The sequence below is a fragment of the Mustela nivalis genome, assembly GCF_964662115.1.
Source record: "Mustela nivalis genome assembly, chromosome: 1".
Classification (NCBI taxonomy): Eukaryota; Metazoa; Chordata; class Mammalia; order Carnivora; family Mustelidae; genus Mustela; species Mustela nivalis.
In genome coordinates, this window is record NC_139020.1 from 96,890,755 (window position 1) to 96,916,127 (window position 25,373).

Consider the following 25,373-nt stretch of genomic DNA (forward strand, 5'->3'; position numbering starts at 1 on the left):
ACTTTATAAATGTAAAAAATTTGTTAAATTATGAATATATAAGTTATGAATACATATATAACTATATATTTATTTATATACAGCATTTATATATATATATATATATAAGTGATATACTTACACAAGTATAAGTGTGTCAAGTCACTTATACTTGACTCAGTATAAGTACTGAGTCACTTATAAAATGTTGGTAATAAATTTAAAAAAAAGAAACAGGTTTTCTTTCTCTCTCTTTTTTTTTTCCAATTTGAATCCACCTTCAGTTGATTCATAATCAATTAATTACCATCAAGTGACCCGAGGGCAACAGGAAATTGGGTCCAAATTGAAAAGCAAAAGGAGGCAATTTGTTTTAAGTCTGAAAGTCTAATGTTCAATCGAAATTTAATCAGAAGTGACCCATTGTTTGAAAAGTATAACATCAATGTCTTTTTAATTTCACTGTCTTTAAATGAGGACTGGGGAAAATTGAGATAACTGATTATTCGCAAATGAAAATTAAGGAAAGATACTATCAGAAATCAAAAGCATATTTTCTTTATATTTTAATTCATAAAGGAAATAATCTGTTCTGTGTTGGGGGTAAGATGATTTTTTGAAGTCAAACTTAGTGTAGTCTTTAGAGACCTCTACCAAGAGACAAATGTAGCATACATGTTTTATCCATTAGGGCTACAATAGCTCTTTTCTTTAATACCTACTTATTCAACTAAATGGGATTTTTGCTTTAGTGAATTGCAGAATTAATTTTGTGTCTTTATTGGTTTCCAAATGAATAAATGGAATGAATGAATAAAATTAATGCATTTAGCTAAAGGAAAACAAACTATAGACATTCCAGAAATAATTTTTGGTCCTGAAATTAAATTTACCTGTGCTCCCTGGGATACATAGGGAAATAAAAATTTTTGTTTAGCCTTTAGTAAGTAATAACAGGAATAGTAAAATGTAATTTGCCAAGGGATATCTAATTGCATTAATGTGAAGTCAATCATATGTTGTTAAATGGGGTGGGATAGAAGGGGAATGGGGAGGAGGGTTGGGATAGATTCAAACAATCAGTTATCTTCTGAGAATTATGCTCTTCTGATTTCTCCACAATTTTACCTACACTGGGCTTAGTATTTGAGAAAAAAAAAATTTAAAATAATAAAAAGAGTAATATAACGAATGGTAAAATTTCAGATAGGCTAATATTCTGGGTTTAATTTCCCTGAGTATTTTCATCCAGATTATGGAACATGAGGTCATGACTATATAGGTAATCTCTTCCTATTTCTAGCTAAAGGACTTTGAAGGACTGGAACATCTCTCCCAGGATTTGAATAATGTATTTGTTTCTTCTTAACCTGATGTTTAGATTCTTTTGCCCTTAACTCTAAGACCTTTAAATCCCTCATTTCTTTCACAGTTGATTAAATATAGCCCTCAGAAAAGCACTGACTGTTCAACAGAAAGCTTTTCAGAAGGCTAACAGGCTCTGACCTCCAAGAAATGGTGTTGTTAAATTGACTTGAGACCTTACCAGAGAGACCAGGTTTTACTAAAGACCAAATTAAAGTTTGGATTTCTCATTATTGAGAAAACGTCTTTCCCTCCAAGATCTGAGAATAACAGGTTTTATTTTTTTTCTTTTTTCGCCTTGTAACTTATTTTTATCAGTCCTGCTGCATTCATTCTCAGTGATACATAGAATATTAATTGTGTTCCGATGCCACTGGGTGTGTGAAACCCGACCCCTGTGTGTGGCCAGGATGCACTGATAGAGCTGAACCAGCTCTAACTGAAATGTGATAGAAGAGTTGGTAAGCAGCTGCTGCCCTGAGACCCTGTGAATGCCTTTCCCTTGTCCACTGTGGCTCCTCATGGAACCTCCTCCAGGACTCCAGCTGATTGGCTGTGAAATAATTTATAATCAATCACCTATTAGTGCATCTGGTATTTAAGGGAACATCAATTTCCCAAAGAAAGGAGGTGAGTTGAAGAGAAAAAAAAACCTCAGCTAAACAGACAATGACTTGAGTTTGTGGTATAACCTCCTTAGCTGCACGCTTATTTACACTTCATAGGAAAATGGAGAAAATGTTTCTATTGCCGAATTCAGTCATTATAAGGATCCATAATATTGTGGGGAGTTTTAGTTTCTTATATTCTGTTTTAAAATCTGAAATAGGAGAGAATAGTGTGTGGATTTAAAATTACTGAAGAAGAGATGAATTCCCAGGCCAAGAGAAGTTCAGGGAAAGCAAAAATTTTAAATCACAAATCACAACATTAGGCACAGTTGTAGATTTTATTCATATATGAAAGATATATGAGGTGAACAGGGATTTGATATTTTTTCACCTGCAAAGACCCTGAAGAATGTATGTTAATACTATACTATATTGTAATTTATGTGATAGACAGTATATTTTATAATGAATGCGTTAATTGTGCAGATACTGCCTGGGTTCATTTTCCAGTGTTACTGCTCGGGTATGATACTTAAACTCGATGTACCTCAGTTTCTTCATCTATAAAGCAGAGTAATCATAGTATCTACCAATTTATGTGGATTTTATGAGGATTAATTGAGCATTTTTCGCAGTGTGCCTTATTCACAGTATATATTATTAACTATTACAATATTTGTAATGCATATTATAGAACATGAGAATTGACGTAATCTCTACTTTAGGGTATAACTATCTGTAGGTATTTTCTTTACTTTGGGGAAAATCTACATATAAATATGGGCCTTTGGCTTATAAGTGATTCTCAAAGGGAGTATAAAATCCTCATGTCCCTCCCGAATATTTTACCCACCTAGAGTGGTCATGCCAGAATCTACAAAATAGCCAAGACATTTAATATTTATTTTAAAATGGTACTTGGCTTGAAAATATTTAGGAACAATGGTTTAAATGGCAACACATTCCGTCATCAGATTTTATTTCCATGTTAGGAGTGTTATGACCCTTTGCTAAGTAGTGCTTAGCATATCTATCTATCTATATAGATAGATATACATGTATATCTACATATATACATATACATATACATGTATATGTATATCTATCTATATATAAAATCCATTAAACTTCCTACCAATCAGAAAATGTATATTATTTTCACATTTTGCTGTGTAGATATTACTTGTGTGGAAGTGTTTCAGCTAAGTAGTTTATTTTTTTGTTTGTTTTATATTCATGAAGATGCCTTCTGACCTTTTTAGGCTGTATATTATTGAAACAGTAGAATTGGGGACGCCTGGGTGGCTCAGTTGGTTAAGCAGCTGCCTTCGGCTCAGGTCATGATCCCAGCGTCCTGGGATCGAGTCCCACATCGGGCTCCTTGCTCAGCAGGGAGCCTGCTTCTCCCTCTGCCTGCCATTCTGTCTGCCTGTGCTCGCTCTCTCCCCCTCTCTCTCTCTGATAAATAAATAAAATCTTTAAAAAAAAAAAAAAAAAAAAGAAACAGTAGAATTGTATAGTTTGAACAGGGATATAACTGTAAGGAATGTGTAAGGTTCAATTGACCAAAGTTGAAATTTCTGTTCTCACACAAGGTACACAACCACGAAAAATTTGAATAAATGCACTGAAAATATTTTTATCTCTAAATCTGACATGATGAAAAAAAACCTAAAGGATTTAATCAGTACTTCTTAGATTTTAAATTTTTTTTGAGGGCAAATGAAATGAATCATCAAATGTGAATACTGAGACTGATGTAGAGTGCCAACTCTAAATTTGCCAGTTAAGTACATCAAGACAAAACAAAAACCAAAAACTGTCATCTACTTTCAATTTATTTCCTAAAAGGAAAAATGTTTTAATATCAGAAAATAGTTGAAAGAACATAGTTTTTTAAAAAAATATAGCTCTTTAATTAACATGTAGTTAATTTTCTGCAACATTATGATCTGTCTCATTTTGTTTTGGAATTAGACTATAACACCATTGTATGAACTGGCATTTAATGACTGCTGGATTAAATGAGAATGAATGAGTCATATGTTTGGGCTAAAATCCTGCCAATGAATAAATTTGTTTCCTTAGCAAATTTCTTCATCCTTCATCCTAAACCTCAGTTTCTTCACTTGCAAATTGGGGACAATAATACCTTTCTGATGGAGTTGCTACTTGGATTAACTGTTTCAGGAATTATTCTCAGAATTTTATTAGATGAATTCATTTACTCCTTATGACTTTATGAGTAGATTTTGTTATGTTCATTTTGCAGGTGAGAAAGTGAGGCACAGAGAAGTTAGGTAACTTACCGTATGTTAAATATTTGATAAATATTTTCAAACATTCAATAGCATTTATTAGTTTTATGTATTTGTTCTATATTTATTATACTATAGAAGAATTCTTTTTCATTTACTTGCCATAGACAAATGTTAAATATTGTATAATATATAAATAGCACATATTTCTATATAATATAAACATATTTATATATTTTATTATAAATAAATAAATACGGATATTTTAAAATCTATTACTGTATTTGTTTAATGCATGTACAGTTATTATATTTATGTCAATAAGAACATTGTTACTACTGTTACTATTAACATTAAAGCACATGTTTTGTCAGATGTTAATCTTTTGTTCATAAGGGCAGCCCAGCTATGGAGTATCACAAATACTATTCATTCGTTTTACTATATAGAATAATTAATGTCCAGTAAGAGAGCTTAACAGTTTGGCAGTATCTATTTACTTTATCTTAATTATTTACCATCAAATTATTAGCTAAGGAATTTATTAGGAAATGTATTAATTTGTGAAACAACTCTGCTAAGAGTAACTTTTTTTTTTTTTCTTGTTGTTGCCACAACTTAACTTTCCCTGCCCCCTGATCTGTCTAGAATGTGTGCTGTAAAACAGAACAAAACAAAACCATAGACTATTTAATGATGCAGGGTGTGTATAAGATCAGCACACATTCAATGATTAAGAGATGAAAGAAGGCAAGATATATAAAGGAGATTAACTGGATGAAAGTCTAAAATGTGAAGATTGGATCCTATGAAAGTATATTGTTGGTATATAAGAACTTCAAGATAAAAAACGCATCCTAAATGCATTGAAATGTTATGCATTTTTTTGCTTTTATTTTCACTTCTTTTTAAAAAATTTTTATTTATTTAATATTTTTTCAGTGTTCCAAAATTCATTTTTTATGCATCATACCCAGTGCATTTTTAAGACTTGTATTGCAATAATTACCCCCCTCTTTAAAGTACTTTACAGGGAAAGAGAAAATGTTTTAAAAATGTGCGCACACACACACACACACACACACAGTTTTTAGGATGGCTTTCCAGAAACTGTTCTGCAACTTTTTGACAATCATTTAGCCATTTGAATTTTTCATGTTTTACTCTGTGTATCTGGTTTAAATTAAGATTTCTAATGGTTCATTTAGGTCTAAAATTAGGATGCTATCTCAATATGAATAGAACTATAAAAGTACCTTGAATATTTTCAGTATTTTCAATAAAGCCAATGTTATGGACTTTCCTAGAACTTGAAAAAATAATTGAAATGAAAAAAATGGGGGAATTCAGAAAATAATGTCCTACTATTGTTCCACATTTGACCGTTGGTTTTGTTACACTTCTGTTTAAAGTCTGCATTTTCTCAGGTCTGCTTTACTTTGAATAGTAATGAGGAGCTTATGTTTCAAAAATTATTGCTGTAATTACCTTTTTTCTCAGCCCAGCACATTATGAATGTCAGTGCCATTCAAAGCCTGCAAGTGTTTTAATTTCATATATTAAATTTAAGTATCGATGTGTATATTCTCTTATGCAGAAAAGAGACTATTGCAGTGAAAGAAGTACACATGAGACTTCTTAGATTCAATTCAATTTAGTCTAAACAGGGAGTCTTTGATTATATCCTTTAACTGTATATAGTGTTTATGCTGCTTATGTAGAGTAGAGTAAGTCTTGGAGGGAACCGGAACAAGAGGTGGCGGAAATCATCCTTTTCCACTTAAATTAAAAAAAACTGAAATCTGGGGTGCCTGGCTGGCTCATTGGATTAAGGCCTCTGCCTTTGGCTCAGGTCATGATCCCAGAGTCCTGGAATCTAGCCCTGCATCGGGCTCTCTGCTCAACAGGGAGCCTGCTTTGCTTCCTTCCTCTCTCTGCCTGCCTCTCTACCCTCTGTCAAATAAATAAATAAAATCTTAAAAAACAAACAAACAAACAAACAAAAAACAACCTCTGAAATCTTTGGCTAAGGGGAATTTTGGCAATAAGGAATAGGCATTGCATAGGAATGGAAGTGTAGGCTGTGGAATCAGAAAAATCTGGGTTTGAATCCAGGCTCCACTTACTTAACGATGTGACCTTGAGCTAATGTGTGGAACTCATTGGTTCTTAAATTCTCCATCTGTAAAGATAGGGCATAATAGTTCCCACTTTAAAAGTATGTATGTAGATTAAATATTATTGTATTCATCCAAGTCATGTTCATTAAGTACCAACTACACAGAAAAGGCATGTACAGAATGCCTTTTGTCTAGATCAATACTTGTTAAACCTACATGAACTAAATATTTTAAATGATTATATCTCAAAAAATGCAAAGGGTGTATTTTGGTATGGCAGTAACTTAAAGTTTAGTCAACTCAATCTAGTATAGAAATGAATTAATAAAACCTTTAAATGTTTTCTTTACCTATGTATATGCACTAACTTCTTTATATAAGTTATTTATATCTTCCAACTTACTTATATCCTACCCTTATTTCAAAACCTTTCTCTCCAATGGCTTCTCTAGTTACAGTTCAGTTTTCTGTGTAGCTTTCCTGAGCTTTAATTCTTTCCCTGTAATCCTATAATCTATTTATTTCCCTAAGATTTCCCTGCTTTTTTAAAAAAAAATACCTTGTTATCTTCTAGATGCTTTCTCTCACATTAAAAAAATAAGTCCACATTGATCCTCTCTAAAACACAATAAATGAACTTTTCTTTGATTCTTTAACTCTCTTTAGGTAATGATAAGTGTTTTTTAACTTTTCAACCTAATGTGAATTTCTAGAGAGAATAAGGTAGTTCATAATGTTGCACTTCTCACTTTTACTCCTCAGCTGATTGCATTGTCTCCTGTGCTCACTAATCCATAGAAACCCCTCTGACAAAAGATACCAGGAGCCTTTGAAATGCTACTTCCAATGGATAATTTTCATCTTATTGTATTTCTTTATTTCCTTTGAAGCATTGATTATTCTTTGCCAGACATTCTCTACCTTTTTTTCTCCCGTAAAGTCAAACTCGGATGCTACTTTTCACTTTCTCTGATTATTCTATCTATAATGTTTTCATGGATATTATTTTTATTTTTCCTTAAGTATAGGTGCCATTCAGAGTTTTTGCTATTTCTCAGAGATCTCGGCTATATTCACTGTACTTCTAAGACTATATATGGGCTATATTCACCATACTTTTAAGACTACATATGGTGTTCTTTACATTTATTATGTGTGTGCATGCTTCTCAAATTATTATTTTTTAAATGTTTTATTTATTTGTTTGACAGACTGAGATCACAAGTAGGCAGAGAGTCAGGCGAGGGTCTGGGGAAAGCAGACTCCCTGCTGAGCAGAAAGCCTGAAGCTGGGCTCGATCCCAGAACCCTGAGATCATAACCTGAGCCAAAGGCAGAGGCTTAATCCACTGAGCTACCTGGGCACCCCTCAAATTATTTTTATTCCAGTTTAGAATTTGGTCATGAGCCAAACAGATCTTGAATAATATAGTGGCTCCTCTTCTGGGATAAGTTTATATGGATAACTTACCAACACCTTACTTCAAAAATTTAAAATCTAGTTTCTTTTGTCCTAAATCATGTGTTTCTATATTTTCTAAGGTAATGAAATATGTATCCACTTATTTTATCAAATCTAGAAATACTTGCGATCTTGACTCCTTTTTAAGACTTCCACAACCAGTTAATTACCAAGCACTTCATCATAAACATTTTATCTTCAACATCGGTTAAACTGATCCCCTCCTCCCTAGTTCTACTGCGACTGTCCTGGTTTAGTCTCTTCCAGTTTCTCACTGTGGTACTGCAACAGCCTTCTGGGTAAACTCCCTGCGTCCCATCATATCTTTTTAAAAGTTATCCCCCACATAGATGTCAATGTGTGCCCTCCTCAACACACACTTGAGAATATCCCTTGCTCTATTCAGAACACTCTAAGGACTTCTTGTCTCCCACAGAAATGGTTTTTAAACCTTAACAGTTGTAGATTTTAAACGAGAAATTTCACAAGGACAATACACAATCACCTATTTATAGTAATTTAAATTTCAAAACTCTAACTTTTGCTTGCATAAAAAAAGCAATTTCTGACAAATGTGAAAGAAATCAGACACCACCCAGTTTTAATGTAGTCCTTTCCTCCTTCCTGAGCACATTTTTATCCTTTGTTCCTTTGATTAATTTTGACATGAACTCTCTGTGAAGAACCAGCATGTTTACATGTTTTTAACCTTATGGATTGATGATACTAAGATTGAGAAATTAACAACTTACTCAAAGGTGTCTGGCATTTTTTACCATTTTTTTAAAGATTTTATTTATTTATTTGACAGACAGAGATCACAAGTAGGCAGAGAGAGAGGAGGAAACAGGCTCCCTGCTTGAGCAGAGAACCCAATGTGAGGCCCGATCCCAGTACCCTGGGATCATGACCTGAGCTGAAGGCAGAGACTTTAACCCACTGAGCCACCCAGGTGCCCCCGTTTTTACTATTTTAATACAAAAGGGCTCCCATGTCTTAAAAGGCTCATAGTATAGTAAAATAAATAAATAAATGTAAGAAAACCACAGTGTAATAAATGATGAGGAAAAGTAAGTATAAAGTGATATGGAAACACTGACAAGAGCACAATGAACTCTGATGTGTTGGTGAAGATCAAGGAAAGCAACTATAGGAAGAAACCTGATAACCAGATGGAGGAAGAACATTTCAGGCAGATGAGGAAATGGCCCAACTATAGGAACAGACATAGTAAAGGTAAGGTTGGGTCCAGTTTGGTGAATGGGCTGCTACACTATTAACAAAAGTTATTTGGAAATAGTGTGAAATAGTTATGAGAAAGAAAGAAATCTGGAGATAAAGATTTAGAAATTACCATTTTGAAGATGGTAGTTGAAGTCAGAAAAGTAGATAAAACCACTTAGCCTGTGGAAAAGAGAAGACTGAGAGTAGACCACCTAAAAATGATAGTAAGATTAAAAAAAAAAAGAAAACCCAGTTCGGGAAGAGAATAATATACATGCAGAGAACCAGCTGGGTCAAATCAGTGACTTTAGACAAAAGAATTGAAAGAAAGAAGGTGTCCTAAATATGGTGAAATCTTACAGAAAGGACAAGTAAAGCAGTGACTGGAGACAAATGGAATTTTACACCATATTCTAGATAGAATTTTCTTATCAATATCCTTTCTTCTGTAATATCTTTATAAGGGTCTTCAGTTGGCAGACATAGAGTATTAAGTTTTTCACATATCTTGATTTACTCCTTTATTTTAAACTATCAGTAATTGTTCTAAACAAAAGTCCTTTCTAAGTGGTTAATGGTGCTTAACTTCTCTCTTCATCTACAGATGGGAGCCATTATTAAACAGCCATCACTCAGAATTAATGTAATAGTAGTAGAAAACTTTCACAAAGCATATATCCTTCTTTTAATTTTCTCCTTATTTTTATATCAGGATATATAAATGCCAGTCTATGAATGATAATGTTTTATGTGATATACACACATATATGTAAAGAATGGGAGTATCTTAATATTTTCAAAGACAGTGATATTTGATGTATTGTGTGTTCAATTCCCATTAGATTAAGCTCCATGAGAATAAGGATCGTGTCCTGCACTTAGTGTAGTAAATAGCATATAGAAGGGTCACATGAGTGTTTTTTAAAATAAATAAATGAGGCAGTAGAAGCAAAGATAATAAATAAATGAGGCAGTAGAAACAAAGAATGGCAAGAGATACATGAAGGAATAAGAGAAAGAAATGGATTACACAGGAGAAAAGGCTCATATGGATAATTTAAATTAACATGTACTGCTACTAAATAATTGAAAGTTCAATAAAAACCTCATTAATTATAACTCCCTGTTTATCTTCCACGGTATCGTTCAATTTGAGGCAGGCTGATATTTTACCTTTGCACTATTTATGAAGTTTTGTTTTGCTGAGTAAACTAATAAAATAAAATTATGTCAAGAAGTTGTTTTAAAACCACCGGTGAAACAAACTTCTTTAGGACTTCAGGCTTAAATTATTAAATGAAAATGAATGCCACAAATTATTCTTGCCATTCTTTTATTAAGTTGATTAAAAGATATTTCTCTTTAGAAAAACAAACATATCTAAATACAAACTATACCCTGTCTTTCATAGGATCCTAGAGCAGTCTTTGGATTCCCTTTAATTCAGCATCCTACTGAAATTACCACCACCTTACCACCACCCTTACCAACATTGTTATGATATTTATTACCATTAGCCTTATCATCAATGCCATTAATATAGTATGTCCTGTGTGTCAGGCATTGGACAGTTCACAATATCTCTGTGAAGTAGATGCTATTGAAGTTTTTCAGATGTGGTAACTCATCCTTTGGAAATTAAGATGTTTAAGATGACATAATTATTAAGTGGGAAAACCAAAATTTTAATGTATTTTTATGTTGACTGCCCAAAATGTCTCCAAAAATCCTTACTGATAAAAAAAAAAAATTAAGTTTATGAGACCTATTGTCGTGAGGAAGAATAACATCCTGGCTGAGCGTATTGGTTTTCTAGGGCTGCCATAACAAAGCACCACAGATTGGGGATGCAGACATCTATCGTTCAGTGTAGTATTAGAGGTGGTTCCTTCTGAGAAGTGTGACCAAAAAATCTGTCCCAAGCCTCTTACCTAGCTTCCGCTGATTTTCTGGCAAGCTTTGATGTTCCTTTTGCTTGTAGACTCATCACTCCACAATCTCTGTCCTTGTGTTCACATGGTTTTCTCCCTGTGCTGCACATCTATCTCCAAATTTTCTCTTTTTAAAGGACACCAGTCATACTGTATTAGGGCCCCACTCACTCCAGTATAACCTCATTCTAGATTAGGTAGCTACATCTGAATGACCTATTTCCAAATAAGATCAGATTCTGAGATAGTGAAGGTTAGAACTTGAATATATGAATTATTCAACCCATAACACTGAGTCTTAGTAGACTCTCTAAATGGGGAAATTAGGGAAAGCTATTGATAATTTTTTAGCCTGGTTGTGTGGTTTTATGGTAAAGCTTAAAAAGTGGAGTAATGGTTGGAACTGGGCAGAGTTTCTGACAGATTAGTTTTAGGTTGGAGGGCAAAATGAGGAGAGGAACATAAAACATGTGTTTATAAATCAGCTGCTGGTATTTGGTTTTATCATCCAAAAGTGGGTATATTCTGAAGCAAACAGATAAATTACTTTTGTTTGATCACAGTTTTGTTAAAAATAGGGGATGAAGAGTGTGCCTGATAACAGCATTGTTTAATTTCTAGGAAATTGCTAATATGCTGGGTTTAGTCCTGCCCTGATATGTTGGTATGACTTCAGAGTCAATTAACTCCATTATTCTTTCATTCTCATGATTGATAATCCCAAAGTAGTTTGTGCTGGATTGCTCTAATAAATAGCTTTATTAGATAGTTATTTAAATATTTAATTTATTAAATAATAGAATTCAATTTAAATTGGTTGCCCTGTTGTAGTCATTGCTGGTTAGATTTGCTTGACCCCTTCTTCCCTATGATAGCCTTCATAAAGATTATCTATCATTCAGTAGTCTACCTATATACATACATCCTGTCGCGATTCTTCTATTTTCTAGACAAATCCTAGTTACTTCAGGTTTTCAAGTAAAAGCTATATTTATATGGTTAAGTAATAATCATCTCATTGGATGTTAAGAATGTTGATAGCTACAAGATCATTATTTTGGATAGAGTTTTAGTCCTTTTGGACTACTGTATCAAAGTATCACAAACTGAGTGCCATAATAAGCAACAGAATGTAATTTCTCACAGTTGTAGAGGTAGGAAATCCAAGGTCAGGGTGCCAACATGACTGAGTGAGGACCGTTTTCCAGGTTGCAAACTTTTTGTTGTATCCTCACCTAAAGGAAGGTGCTAGGGAGTTCTGTGAAGTCTGTTCTATAAGGGCACTAATCCCAATTACATGGATGAAACCCTCATGACCTAATCATTTCCTTAATGCCCCATCTCCTAACACGATTTCCTTGGAGATTAGGATTCCAATATAGGAATTTTAGATGAACATGCATATTTAGACCATAATAGATGCTAACATTGTCAGCATCCTGTGTCTTATTATACTCTGAAATTTGTTTACACATGCAAATACAAAATGACTAGTTAAATTTTTTTCTGATTAAAAAAAAAAATGTTCGACTGATTTCAAGCATCATAATACCAAGTTTCTGATAGAGTCAGCATGCTCTCATTTTATTGGAAGTATGTGGAACCATGAGACCAATCTACCCAGAATATCTTACTATCACTTTGGAGTGAATTTTGCAATATTTAAAATGTCCTACACACTTTTGCCTAGGCTTTTTAAGATGGTAATCATGTTTGTCGAAAACATTCTATCCTACCAGCCTTAGAACATAAAATTCAATATATAAATCAAAGAAAGGGTTTCACATATAGGTTTTGTCTTCAAGATATCTTGCTTTACATATAAGCCTGCATTTGAGAAAAGAGAGGGCTGCAAAGAATTATCTCCTCTAAATTTAAAAAAAAATCTTTTTTTTTTAAAGATTTTATTTATTTATTTAACAGATAGAGATCACAATTAGGCAGAGAGGCAGGCAGAGAGAGAGGAGGAAGCAGGCTTCCCGCTGAGCAGAGAGCCTGATGCGGGGCTCGATCCCAGGACCCTGGGAACATGACCTGAGCTGCAGGCAGAGCTTTAACCCACTGAGCCACCCAAGTGCCCCCCCAAAAATAATCTTTTGTAAATAAAAATAAGAGTTATAGAATTCTACTCATTTTTTATATAAGTGGTCTGCAATTGGTTAATTAGATCAGTAGAATGAAGTCCAACAATCAACAGAAAACTTAATGCAATTTAGAGCCCTTTTGAATCTTTAAGGAAAATCCAATAAGCACTTGAAAAAAAAATCAATGAAGAGTTTTAAATGTTTCTTTTCTGATTTTTCTGCAGGGTCCAAGTTTTCTCTCTGAGGCCCTTTTCCCTAAACGTGCAAGAAAAATTGAAGAAATGGATCCTTTTTTCAACCTTCATGAAGCCATTACCAAGGTAGGAGATAACTGCAGTCATGGGCAGAGTTGGGGAAGTTTGGGAGGGTTTTGGTGGTAGGTGGAGAAAAAGAAAATAACCAATCAGGAGAAATTTTATGTTTCCATTTATAATATATGCTTGAGAGGATTTTAAGTACTTCCCATTACTTTGCTAAGGAGTAAGGATGATACACTACTCAATCAAGATCATACAGAGCAATAGCATGATTTGTATTCAAAATCAATCCTTAATAAAACAAATAGATATTTTTTTTCTTTTTTCTTCATCTGAAAGTAGAGTTGTAGTGTACTCTCAAGTACACCCTTTGATTAAGGTCAGTATCGTTGAATTTCTTTATCTTCAATGTGTTGTTTCAATATTTAAGATATTTGGTTATTTATGGTGGTACTTTTTAGTTGCAATTAAAGAAAAATGGCTACTTAAAAAAAAGACTGAATTTATAATAGATGTTTTTATACTATGATGGTCATTCCTATATTTTTACTCAAAACTCTTAGGTATATGTTTATAATATGGAGAAAATTAAATTGTACAGTATGGAGTAAATAAATTTAATGTTCTGACATCATAGGACATCATATGAATTTTTACATTTACCAACAGTTTGTCTAACCTGTCATAACCTCCCTTTTGGGAATAGAGTTTATAGAGAATATTGGCATTTCAGCACATTTAAAATAATCCATATTTATATATGCTTAGTTGAAAGAACTGAATCATTCTTAAATCTTCTTAGTGAAATTTTACAAGGCTATTTTTCTCCTTCAGAAACAGGAAATGTGATATAATTAACTGAACTCAATAAGTGGCACTGGAATGAACTCAGAATACAAACTAGGATTTTAGATCTACCCTAGCTTTTTAATAAAACTGTGAATTTATTTTTTCTGAACATTTGAAATAAGAGGAGTTTGTACCACATTTTACTTAAAATTCTCCTAAGCTCGAAATATCTGAATCCTAATTACATTTATACCTCTTTGCTTTGCAATTAATTTTACTTCCTTATTTTAGATTTTAATGTACCCATTCTTTAATATCCTTTTGTATTTGGATATAACAACATATACATTTCCCTCAAATAATAGTTCCTTAGTATTCAAAATATTAACTATGTTCTTAATACTTGTAAAGATGATAGAGTGATAGATAAAAATACATATCTATATGTATGTATATACCTATTTAAATGAGTATATGCTTCTGCATCCATTTAGATGAGAGTGTGTTTGTGTGCATGTGTGTGCTCATTCAAATATTCTGGATACTCAAAATCTAGGTTTAACTTACTTATTTTTAAGTGAAGCATTAGAGGATTTTAGGGCAATGGAATAGTAACATTTTTTTTTTCCCATTTCTTTCTGCTTTCCTGTGGATCAGGGAATTCATTGATTTTTGTGGAATGAATAATTTGAGACCCTCCTTGTATCAGGTGTATAATGAGAGGTGTAAACACATACTGATTCTTGCTGCGTGATGTTTTGGCACTCCACAACTCCTAAGAGCATGTCGGGAAGCAGGGATGGGGCAAGAAGGGAGTAGAGGAACATGGGACATAGCCTAGACATAAAAATGAGTTCTGTACTTAGTGTGAAACACAGAAAGTCAGAGACTGTTTGAGAAAATGCACAAATTTGTGCGCAGATATTACCACAGGTTCTATATTTATTTTAAAATTTATTTCCTAGGTAAGCAGATAATTAACCCATTAAATGGATATTAGAAAAAATTCTATGAAGAAATAAAGCATGCCAAAGTGCAGAAGTAAGTGACTTCTGACACTTTTTATGAGCAAATATATTTATCTAATGTTAATACTGTTTCCCCAGTCATCATGTTTACCTAAGGTAACACCTCGTGTTGGAGACATAGGCCAAGAGAAGAAATTGTGCTTCAGTAGTTCAATCTTAGTTTTCTAGTAGGAGAAACGGGGGAATCACAAAAAGAAGTACTTAATAAATACTTTATTTTAAGGTCAAATTTTTTTTAATCAACAACAAAATAAAAAATATAAATATGGTGAGATTGACTAGGCAATGACTAGGAAATATGGAGCATACATTTTATTACCTTGGCTACCAACTTGTTCTTTTATTTAGTAAAACTCTATTTTATTGTCTACACCAAAAAGGAGTACACTAGTAATGACTTTCCTCATGAAGATTCTATGAGGTTGAAAGATCATGTATATATTTTCCCTGGAAATGCAGTATGGATTTAATTGAGTATAATTATTAACACATTAAAAAATAAGAGTGCTGATGTCTTCAAATAGACTCTTACCTGCACCTTCTGTATTTAGTTTTCACTTTAAAGTAAAAAAGAATGTTAGATAGGAAAGCATATGAGTAAACTAATTAATTAAACACTGAGAATACGCTGGTAGGTTAGTGTGTACAAATGGAATACATAATTTAATTTGTAAAATATTGAACCCTTTAAAATATTTTGTTTTAGTAAGAATAGTAGTGGAATTATCATAGTATACCATGCATTTAGTACACTCATATTTCATGTAGCAGTGAGATATTATAGAAATAATAATGGACTTTGAATGAAAAGACCCAGTTAGGTATAAATTCTGTCACTGTGAATTCTGAAAATTTGATGTGAAGTAAGAAACGTGTTGGAAAATGATAAAACACAATTACTGATATTATACCACTTATAAAACATTTTTAAAAATCTGTATTAAATGAAATATTGAAGATTCTAGTCCTTATTTCTCCAAACAAAAGTTTGAATTCAATACACAGCATTATAACACAATCACGTATTTATTTTATCTAATTAAATAAATATAAGAAGCATATACATCTAATACAAATGATCGTGTAATGTAATCTATTATCCTTTACAAGTGAGTAACTTTGTATTCTGGACCTCTGTTATAGATCACAAATACAATTTATGTAAAATTAAATTACAGCTTCCAAGCATTAAAAGTTAATAATCTATCAATAGTGTTTTTTCCCCAAATTAAAAAAAATGAAAACAAACAAACTGCACATAGATGGGATAGGAGCTATGAGTCCTGGTATGTAGCTCTCCAATGCTGTCCTGCAGTTCTTTAAAAATATATATATATATATTTTTTTTGAACAAAAAGAAACCAAATATGTAAAAGTTGACAATTGCATGATAAAAATATATATTTTTATAAAGTATGAATTTATCCTGGCATTTGTCTTTTTGATATAAAGCATGGAACCTAAGAAAGTAATGAATGAGACTCAATATTGATGCTAAAAGGTATAATTCATCATTGCTTCATGACAGTCCGATGATACAGTATAAAGTCACCAAAGGGCATCACATACTGCATTGCTGTTGAAGATGTTTTCTTATCTTCTATAATTACCTTTAAAAATAGCATTTGATTTTTTAAGTATCATAGAAACCAAACTGATTTCTCCAAAGACTACACATGAATGAAATACCAATATAAATCTTAGCTGCTTAATCCTTTAATAAGTGAATAAAAATCGCCATGGATTTGTTTTGAAATAGGCTTATTTCTCCTTTGTAGCTAGGAATTGTCTAGTTAGGTTTCTGAATTCTCAACATTTAGCTCATAAATTGTAATTAGTTATCTAAATATTCTAGGATGAAGCAGAACACTTGAAATATAAAAACAATTCATACAAGAGAATAGGTCCAAGGGACTAAACAGGTAAGGGAAGCATTTTAACATAACGTAACAAAAGAGGTGATAGTGACATAAGCAAGTTATGAGAAGAAAGATGATGGAGTTCATGCTTCTGACTAGATTTGAAGAATTCACCAGAAAAGTGACATCTGAAGAATTTAAGAAATATTAACTTTATATTAACGTCAATGAGTTTCCCTTGAGAGTTCTCTAAAAAGCAGATTGTTGGTGGTATTGTGTAAGAAATAATTATATGTATTTTGAATAACAAAAGACAGATTTGGGAGACATTTTTAGGTCTGAATAACAGGATATATGGTTTATTGGATATGGGGTATGAAGCAGAGTAAAGAGTAAAGGACAATTTGAATACCTCCACTTTGGACAAAGTTGATATTATTGAATTAACCAAATTAGGTGTTGGAATGAAGAAAGTGATAGAGTCTAACCTTGGACGTGAAATTTTGAATACTTAGTGAATCTAGACAAATATATTATAGGAGCAGTTGGATACATGAGGTTGGAGCTCAGGAAGAAAAAGAATTCAATGTGTTAGCTGATGTAATAACCACTTGTCACATGTGGCTTTAAACTAAAAACAACAACAAAAAAAGAAATGTAACTAGAATTTAATTTCCTCAGTACCATTAGCCACGATTTACATGTTTAGTAACCATATACAGGCAGGAGCTACTGCATGGAATAGCATAGATTATAGAACATTTTCTTCATTGATGAAATGTTGATGATGATGATGTTACCTTGGCAATAATCATGCAGAGAATCAAGAGTGACAGGGAGAAGACAAAAGCCCCAGGGCAGAATGTTTTATGGGATCCACAGGAAAAGATACATTATAAGAAAGAGGAAGTGTCCAAAAGCATTTCCTCCCACAGCTTCACAGCATTAAGATGGCTAAAATTAAAAACAAAACTAAAGAAAATGAAACAGAAGATAACACATGTTGACAGGATGTGGAGAAATTGAAAACCTTGTGCACTGTGAGAATATAAAATGGTACAATTGTTGTGGAAAACAGTGGCAGTTTCTTAAAAATTTTAAAAAAGAATTATCATATTACCTACCAATTCATATTATCATATTATCTACCAATTCCACAGAACTGAAAGTGGAGTCTTAGAAACATATTTGTACATCCATGTTGCTAACAGCATTATTTACAATAGCTAAAATGTGGCCATAGATGGATAAATGATTAAGTAAAATGAGGTATAAATATACAATGGAATATCATTCAATCTTCAAAAGGAAGGAAATTCTGACATTGGCTACAACATGGAGGAAACCTGAGGACATCATGCTAAGTGAAATAAGCCAGTCACAAAATGACAACTACTATATGGTGTGATTCCATGAATATGATATATTTAAAGTAATCAAAACCAAGGAGAAAGAAAATACAATGGAGATTGGGGTAGGAATGGGGGAATTTTAGTTTAGTGGATATAAAGTTTCATTTTTACATCTTGTGACTTACACAAGGTGTAAGAGTTATAGAGAAGGATATTGGTACTGGTTACACATTATGAATGTATTTCATACCACTGAACTATAACTTAAAATCTGTTGATGGTAAATTTAATGTTATGTGTATTTTACAATAATTCTTAGAAATTCAGGAAAAAATGTGTATTTACCCAATTAACTAGTCATCCACAGTAACTTCTGAACCACTTATTTAGAATTTGAAAACATCTTTTTTCTCTTCATTTATGCCTGATACTCAGTTCTTTGCCATTATCCATAAAGAGTTCACGTGAGTTGTTAACCATTTCTTTGGTCTACTTTTTTTTAAAGATTTTATTTTTATTTTGAGAGAAAGGAAGGGAGCAAGCACAAACCGGTGGTGGGGGGAGGAAGGGCAGAGGTAGAGGGAGAAGCAGACTCCTGGTTGAACAGGGAGTCTGACGAGGGCCGCAATCCCAGCACCCTGAGATCATGACCTGAGCCAAAGGCAGATAATTAAGCAACTGAGCCACCCAGGCGACCCTGGTCTACTTTTAATTGATGTAACATCTTGTATTTTTTAATATATTTTTGGATTGAATATATTTTATTAACATTTTCTTGATAATTTTTGCCATATTACACAATAAATGATGACTGATAACTGCATTTTAAACAAACAAAAAGACTATAATTGTGAGGAAAAGAGTTTTAAAATCAAGTGTCAATATATAGCATTGGGGTAGGAGAGGAAAGATGCTATCTATTACATTATTGGATTAATAGTACATTTCTTCTGGAACCACAGATGCTCTATATTATAATTTAAAATCTCTAAGTATGAATAGTACAACCAGGAAAACAAAAGTACTTTATGCATGTGGTACCATGGCAACTAGCAAATGACCTAATTCTGTTTGTGAGCTTCCTTAAGAAATATCAATTTATTAGTTATTTCATTGTTCTTCTCACCTAGCTTAAGAAAAAAATGATTTCTTTAATTATTGCAAGATATGCCATATTGACACATTTTCAGTATAGGGTTTTAAGTGTGTATGGATTTCTTAAGATTTCTTAAGTGTGTATGGATTTCTTCCTTTTCTTATAAAATATCGAAATAGAGATCTTATAAAATCATTTGGATATTGTAATATTCCAAAGAGAAAATAATAGAAATAAGATAGTACGTATTCCCATTATGTATGTTGAGAAAGTTGCAGTGAGACTAAATTGTAGAAAAGGGCAGCATTTGTATAAAGTCTTAGAGTCAAGGCTAGTAATTCTTATATAGTTTGTATTCTAACAATGTAGTTATATTTGCCCTTATTTATAACTATAAATTTTAACTCAGTTCTGCAGTGGTGTGAATAAAGGCTAATGGTGGTGTCTTCAATGATGTAAAACATTTAACTAAGTCTAATTTTTAACCATTTCAGCTAATGTTAGATACATTTAGAGTTAATAACAAAAATCACTATGCCTAATACAGTTATATTCTGCTAATTAATTTTAACACATGATTTGTGAAATATGAATCTGCAATTATGTTTAAATGTCACTGATAAATATGTTTGTACCAGTTGTTGTGATATTAAGATTCTTAGAGCATGATAACTGAAAACAATCCACTAAAACATTCTATTCATTTTATAACTATAAAATAGAAAGGCAGAATAAAATACAGAATAATTTTGTTTTTCTTGAGATATCTTTCTAAGCTATGGCTTAAAAATTATAGCTTAGTAGCCTTACATAAAGTAAGCCAAAAAAGGAAAAGACCAAATACCTTTAATTTAGTTTCCTGAATTCCAATGTCATGTTGTATTCATGAGCTAATAGGTTTCTGGTACAGTTCTTTAAATGCTTAAAAACCTGACTATGATTTCTAATCTGAATGAGCAAATCTGAGTGTCTTCCAAGTATCTTTAATGTTGGTATATTATTTGGATAAAATATGTCAAAATTGTCTTCTATTTCGCAAAGCAAGTGTAATGACATTCTTTAATCCTTTTTGTACATTTGAGGTGATTCTGAAGCTGTGAGTGTAAGGCTTTTGTTATTTTTAAAAATATTTAAAAAATATTTTCCTGCTATAACAAATTATTGTTACTAGATGCAAGATGTCTCCATGGGGATCTATACGATGTTTCATGACATGAACCAAACCAGAAAGTATCCCAGATATATATTTTCAATGTATAGATTGTTCTTCCTAATAAAGGATGTTGGTTGAAGCTACTCAAGGGAGATGATGGGATATTAAAACCAACCTCCTACGCTTTGAAAAGGAAATATTTTAGGTGTATATTTTCTTCATAAATGTATAATTAAACTCAATATCTTCATTTACTGAAGTGGGGAATGGTGCTGACTATATTTTCTCTTGCCCAGAGAGGTTTGGTTTATTGTTTTTCATTATATGGCACAAATATTATAGTTTCTAAAGTCATGCCTTATACTCTCAGTTTCTCTTTTCCTTTTTGTTTTTATTACTCAAAAGCAAATGGGTACACAGTATCAGCTTGTCAAAATTTGACTCCCTTTTTGAAGGGAAGTTAATCATCAAAGTAGATATTTTGCTAAATCACATTAAAAGTGTTATTACTGCATATTAAGATAGAAAAGCTGTGATTCTAAACATACACTTTTTCTTTAATATATACATAGACTGATTTTAACATGTATTTGTTACAGAATATAAATATGTTAGTGATATAAATCAGGATAGGAAGCTATCTGATCACCTATAAACAATATGACAATGTTATAAAGATTCAGTCAACCGACCTCAGAAAATTTTCTTATGTAATTCAGGAAATGGTAATCTCATCCCATAAAGTAACATTTTTGAATTTTGTATGAGCTAAATATATCGTTCTTATTTCTGGTAAATGTCTATAAGTTGAAAGTGAATTTTAATGTTAGCTTCTTTATTTGCCCCTCACTTTGAGCAAGAGATTCTTTGTCTTTTCTTACCATTCTCAGACGATATCATCCGTTAAGTGATGTAGTAGTACAGAGACAAAAGGCAGAGTATCAGTGGATAACAGATTAGCTCTAGATAGGCAGGAAAATGTCCTTCCAAAAATCTGTTGAAATAAAGCCTCCATATAATAAAAAGATTCAAAAGCCCCAAGCAATAATCACTTATTAAAAAAATTCTAATATAACACAACAAACCAGAAGAAACTGGGCAGTCTTTGGAGTTTATTATAATGGACTTTGATCATGATGCTTACATGTCTTGGGGACAGTACCTACTGCTTCATGTGTTACTGTAATAAAAGATCTCCTTACACACAGAAAGACACACACATACATACACATTATGAGGTATGAATGAATTAATAATACAGATTTTCAGTGCTAGTACTATCTATATTATTCCTTGAATGCTCTGCATTTTTTATATAGATAGATAGATGGATAGATATCTTATTGTCTTCTTTTCTGGGACAGCCTGAATGTCACTCCGTTTTTGTTTGTTTGTTTTTAATAATCTTTGGACCTACACATTCTGCTGCTATTGGTGTGATACAGAAAATATTTAAAAATTACAGAGTTTTTTGGCATTTAGTAATCAGCACTTTAATTATGTTGTGTCTCTCAAAAAGTTCACAGGAAGTGGTGTTTTAAGAGAGAATAAATGTATTCCACAAATATTAACAATGTTATGATATTTGTTTTTAGGAACTGAGCAAGAATTAGATTTGAGCAAATAAAATTTTTGCTTGAAAAGCAAACAAAATTTTTGTTTGCAATGGGAAAACAATATTTATTGAGACTTAATTATGTGTGTTTACTAATATGTCTTTTTAATATGTAATACTAAGGTTTAGGAATTAAATGCATTTAAAATTACAGTGTCATTGACCATTAGTGGAGACTCAAGTAGTAATATTTCTGCTTTCTAAAAATAAAACAATAATGAACAATCATAATTATGTTCCCTAGTTGTCAAGAAAAAGAATTATGATCCTTATAGTTACTGACTTAAGAAAGCTGGGAAGAAAGTAATCCATTTTAGAAATATTTTCTTCAAAAGTGAAAAAATCCCATTATCAGTTAAGATGTTATTTTTGTCATCAATAAAGACCTACATGAAAACTTGTTCAATATAAACAAAATGATTCTATTTTTCTTATGTAACTGAAAATTCCAGAAGAGGCATGCTTCAGGAGTAGCTCAAACATAGCCTTTGATCTACTTATCTGTTATCCTCTCAGTGCTACCCTTGTCTCTGGTGGGACGTTTCAACAGCAGAATTCCCCCATAGTAGAAAATGCTGGCAGCAGTTCTTGGAATTGTATCTGTACATAATTCTATGAAAGCAAGAGAGGATCTCACTTCTGGTGACTTTCTCAGAAGAGCAATGGTGCGGATTTCTAGAAAACCCCAGTGAAATGGACCCTCATCTTATTACTCTGAATTGGCATCATGCTTATTCCGAATCATTGCTTGTGACCAGGGAAATAATTGTGCTGATTGGGTTAGGCCTTATTTCCATAAACTAATCACTGTGGAAAAGAAATTAAAGTTTTTAAAAACCCTTATTTGGAAGAATGAGACTAAGCAAGCTCAAGTAATTATGGCTCATCATATCTTCTTTGATTAATAATCTTGGCTAATTCAGATTATTGCTAGCCCATTTGGAGAAGGGTATGAAGACAGAGAGTATGTCAGAATGAAAACACTAAATACCTGGGAACAGGAGACCAAGAAACAGATGCATGAACAAGATACTGATGAGAATCTTAGAAAGCAAGATTATTTCAGCATAGAAAAACTATAGTTTTTGGGCGCCTGGGTGGCTCAGTGGGTTAAGCCGCTGCCTTCGGCCCAGGTCATGATCCCAGGGTTCTGGGATCGAGCCCCACATCGGGCTCTCTGTTCAGCAGGGAGCCTGCTTCCTCCTCTCTCTCTGCCTGCCTCTCTGCCTGTTTGTGATCTCTCTCTGTCAAATATATAAATAAAATCTTTAAAAAAAAAAAAAAGAAAAAAAAAACTATAGTTTTTATCTCAGGTAACTTGGGAAAATATAAAAGTGTTTTAAAGCAATAAAAGGTTATTGCCTTTTTTTTAATAACATGGCATTTTTGAACCTCTACATGGCATATCTTCTTTCAGTCAACAATTCAGAAAGAGAGTTGCAGTATTTGTTCAGAAGAATTAAGGTGTATTTGACTTTGAAGAATAAGTAAAGGTATGTGTTAGCTGGGTTTTAAGTTTTAGAATAATAACACAAATTTTAATTGGTAATGAAGAGAAGCTGAGCTCTCTCTTCCTCATCCACATTAGTAGGTATAACTGTAGTTTGTTTATTTTTGTTACTATAAAACATTTTTTGATTAAATATGCCAAAGTTTATGTGCTGCTTCACTGTTGATGGGTATTTGGTTTGTTTCCAGCCACTATTAAGAATATTTTTGTATCAAGTCTTCTTGTATAAGAGTTTCTTTAAGATAGATATCAAGGAGTAGAATTACAGACTCATGTTTAAACCTATTAGGTAATGCTAAATTGCTGGAATAATTGACTGCCAAGCCCCCTCCCCACCCACCCACAAACACACAACCACCAGAATAGTCTATTGATTAAACAAAAGTTATTACACTGACTTTGCAAAGAGAGGACAGCACTTTGACTGAATCTTAGTAATATTTCATGACAGAGTATCTTGGAGGAAATATTAATAGAAGAATTGAGTGTCTAGACTTAAGTTTTAGGGTGAGGGTTTTAATTCAGACAATTAATTGTTAATGGGAAAAATTCATGACAATAAATTAGGGATGGTGGACATGATAAAAGGAAGACTGATGAGTGAGCTATTTGTCCAAGTAAACAACCCATTTCCCAGAGATGTTGATGTTTGCAAGGAAGAGTAAGCTATTTGTTTGGATATATTTGTTTTTTAGAAATTTCTTGAGGCATACAGTGAAGTTATTTATTAAAGCCTTATCTTTATAAACTAAAATTTTCTGGAATAAATAGTTATGTTGACACAAGTGGTTTTACTTTTCAGTGCTGGTAGTTAAGCTAAGTGGACTCATATAGTCTCAATTCTTGGAGCCATGTGTGACAATTCTCTTTAATATAATCCTCTACCAAACTTGATATTTTTTCATTTTTGCTTATCTGATATGTGCAAATGTTGCCTAATTGTGGTTTAAATTATATGCCTTTCATTGATTGCTAATGAAATTGAATGTTTTTAGGTATTGGCAATTTGGTTTTTCTAGATGTTTGTTTGTACATATATTTTCTAAGTGCTTGTTAAAATCATTGCCAAGTTTAAATTTTTTTATTGGATTGTTTTTCTTTTTTATTGACTCATAGGAGATATTTCTTTATTCTGGCTGTGTACTTGTAAGTTACATGTGTCATAAATATCTTCTCCCAGATTTTGACTTTCATTTCCACTTTTTTTATTGTATCTTTTAATGAACAGTTCTTCATTTCAGTGTAATCTAGTTTATTAATTTCTTCCTTTATGTTTAGTGTTTTTAGGGTTTTAAGTTCTTCCATATGCTGGGATAACATTTTTGTACTACTTTATAAATCTCTATAATTATTTTCTTTAACATTTAAATATTTAATCTACCGTGATGATGTTGATGATGATGGTGGTGGTGGTGGTAGTGGTGGTGGTGGTGGTGGTGGTAATTGTGATGATTTAGTTAGGGGTGCAATTTTCTTATTTTTCTACCTAACTTATTGAGAATTCCATCCTTCTTTAATGATGCACAAAAAAACCGTTATATATCAAGTTTCTATGCATGTATAGGTTTGTTTCTGGGCTCTCAATTCGATTTTTCAGACTACTCATCCATCAGTGTACAAACACAATACTTTTTAGCCTTATGTCTTTAAAATAAGATGTCCTATCTGGTAGTTCATGGTT

At 32.4% G+C, this 25,373-nt stretch overlaps 1 protein-coding gene across 1 annotated transcript in view; it reads left to right on the forward strand.

The window, feature by feature from the left end:
• NAALADL2 (N-acetylated alpha-linked acidic dipeptidase like 2) overlaps positions 1 to 25,373 on the forward strand; it is a 756,112-nt gene that overhangs the window by 570,211 nt on the left and 160,528 nt on the right. The window contains exon 9 of the mRNA XM_082721031.1: positions 13,258 to 13,353. Within this exon, the coding sequence (XP_082577157.1) occupies positions 13,258 to 13,353 (96 nt within the window). The remainder of the gene's footprint in view (positions 1 to 13,257; positions 13,354 to 25,373) is intronic.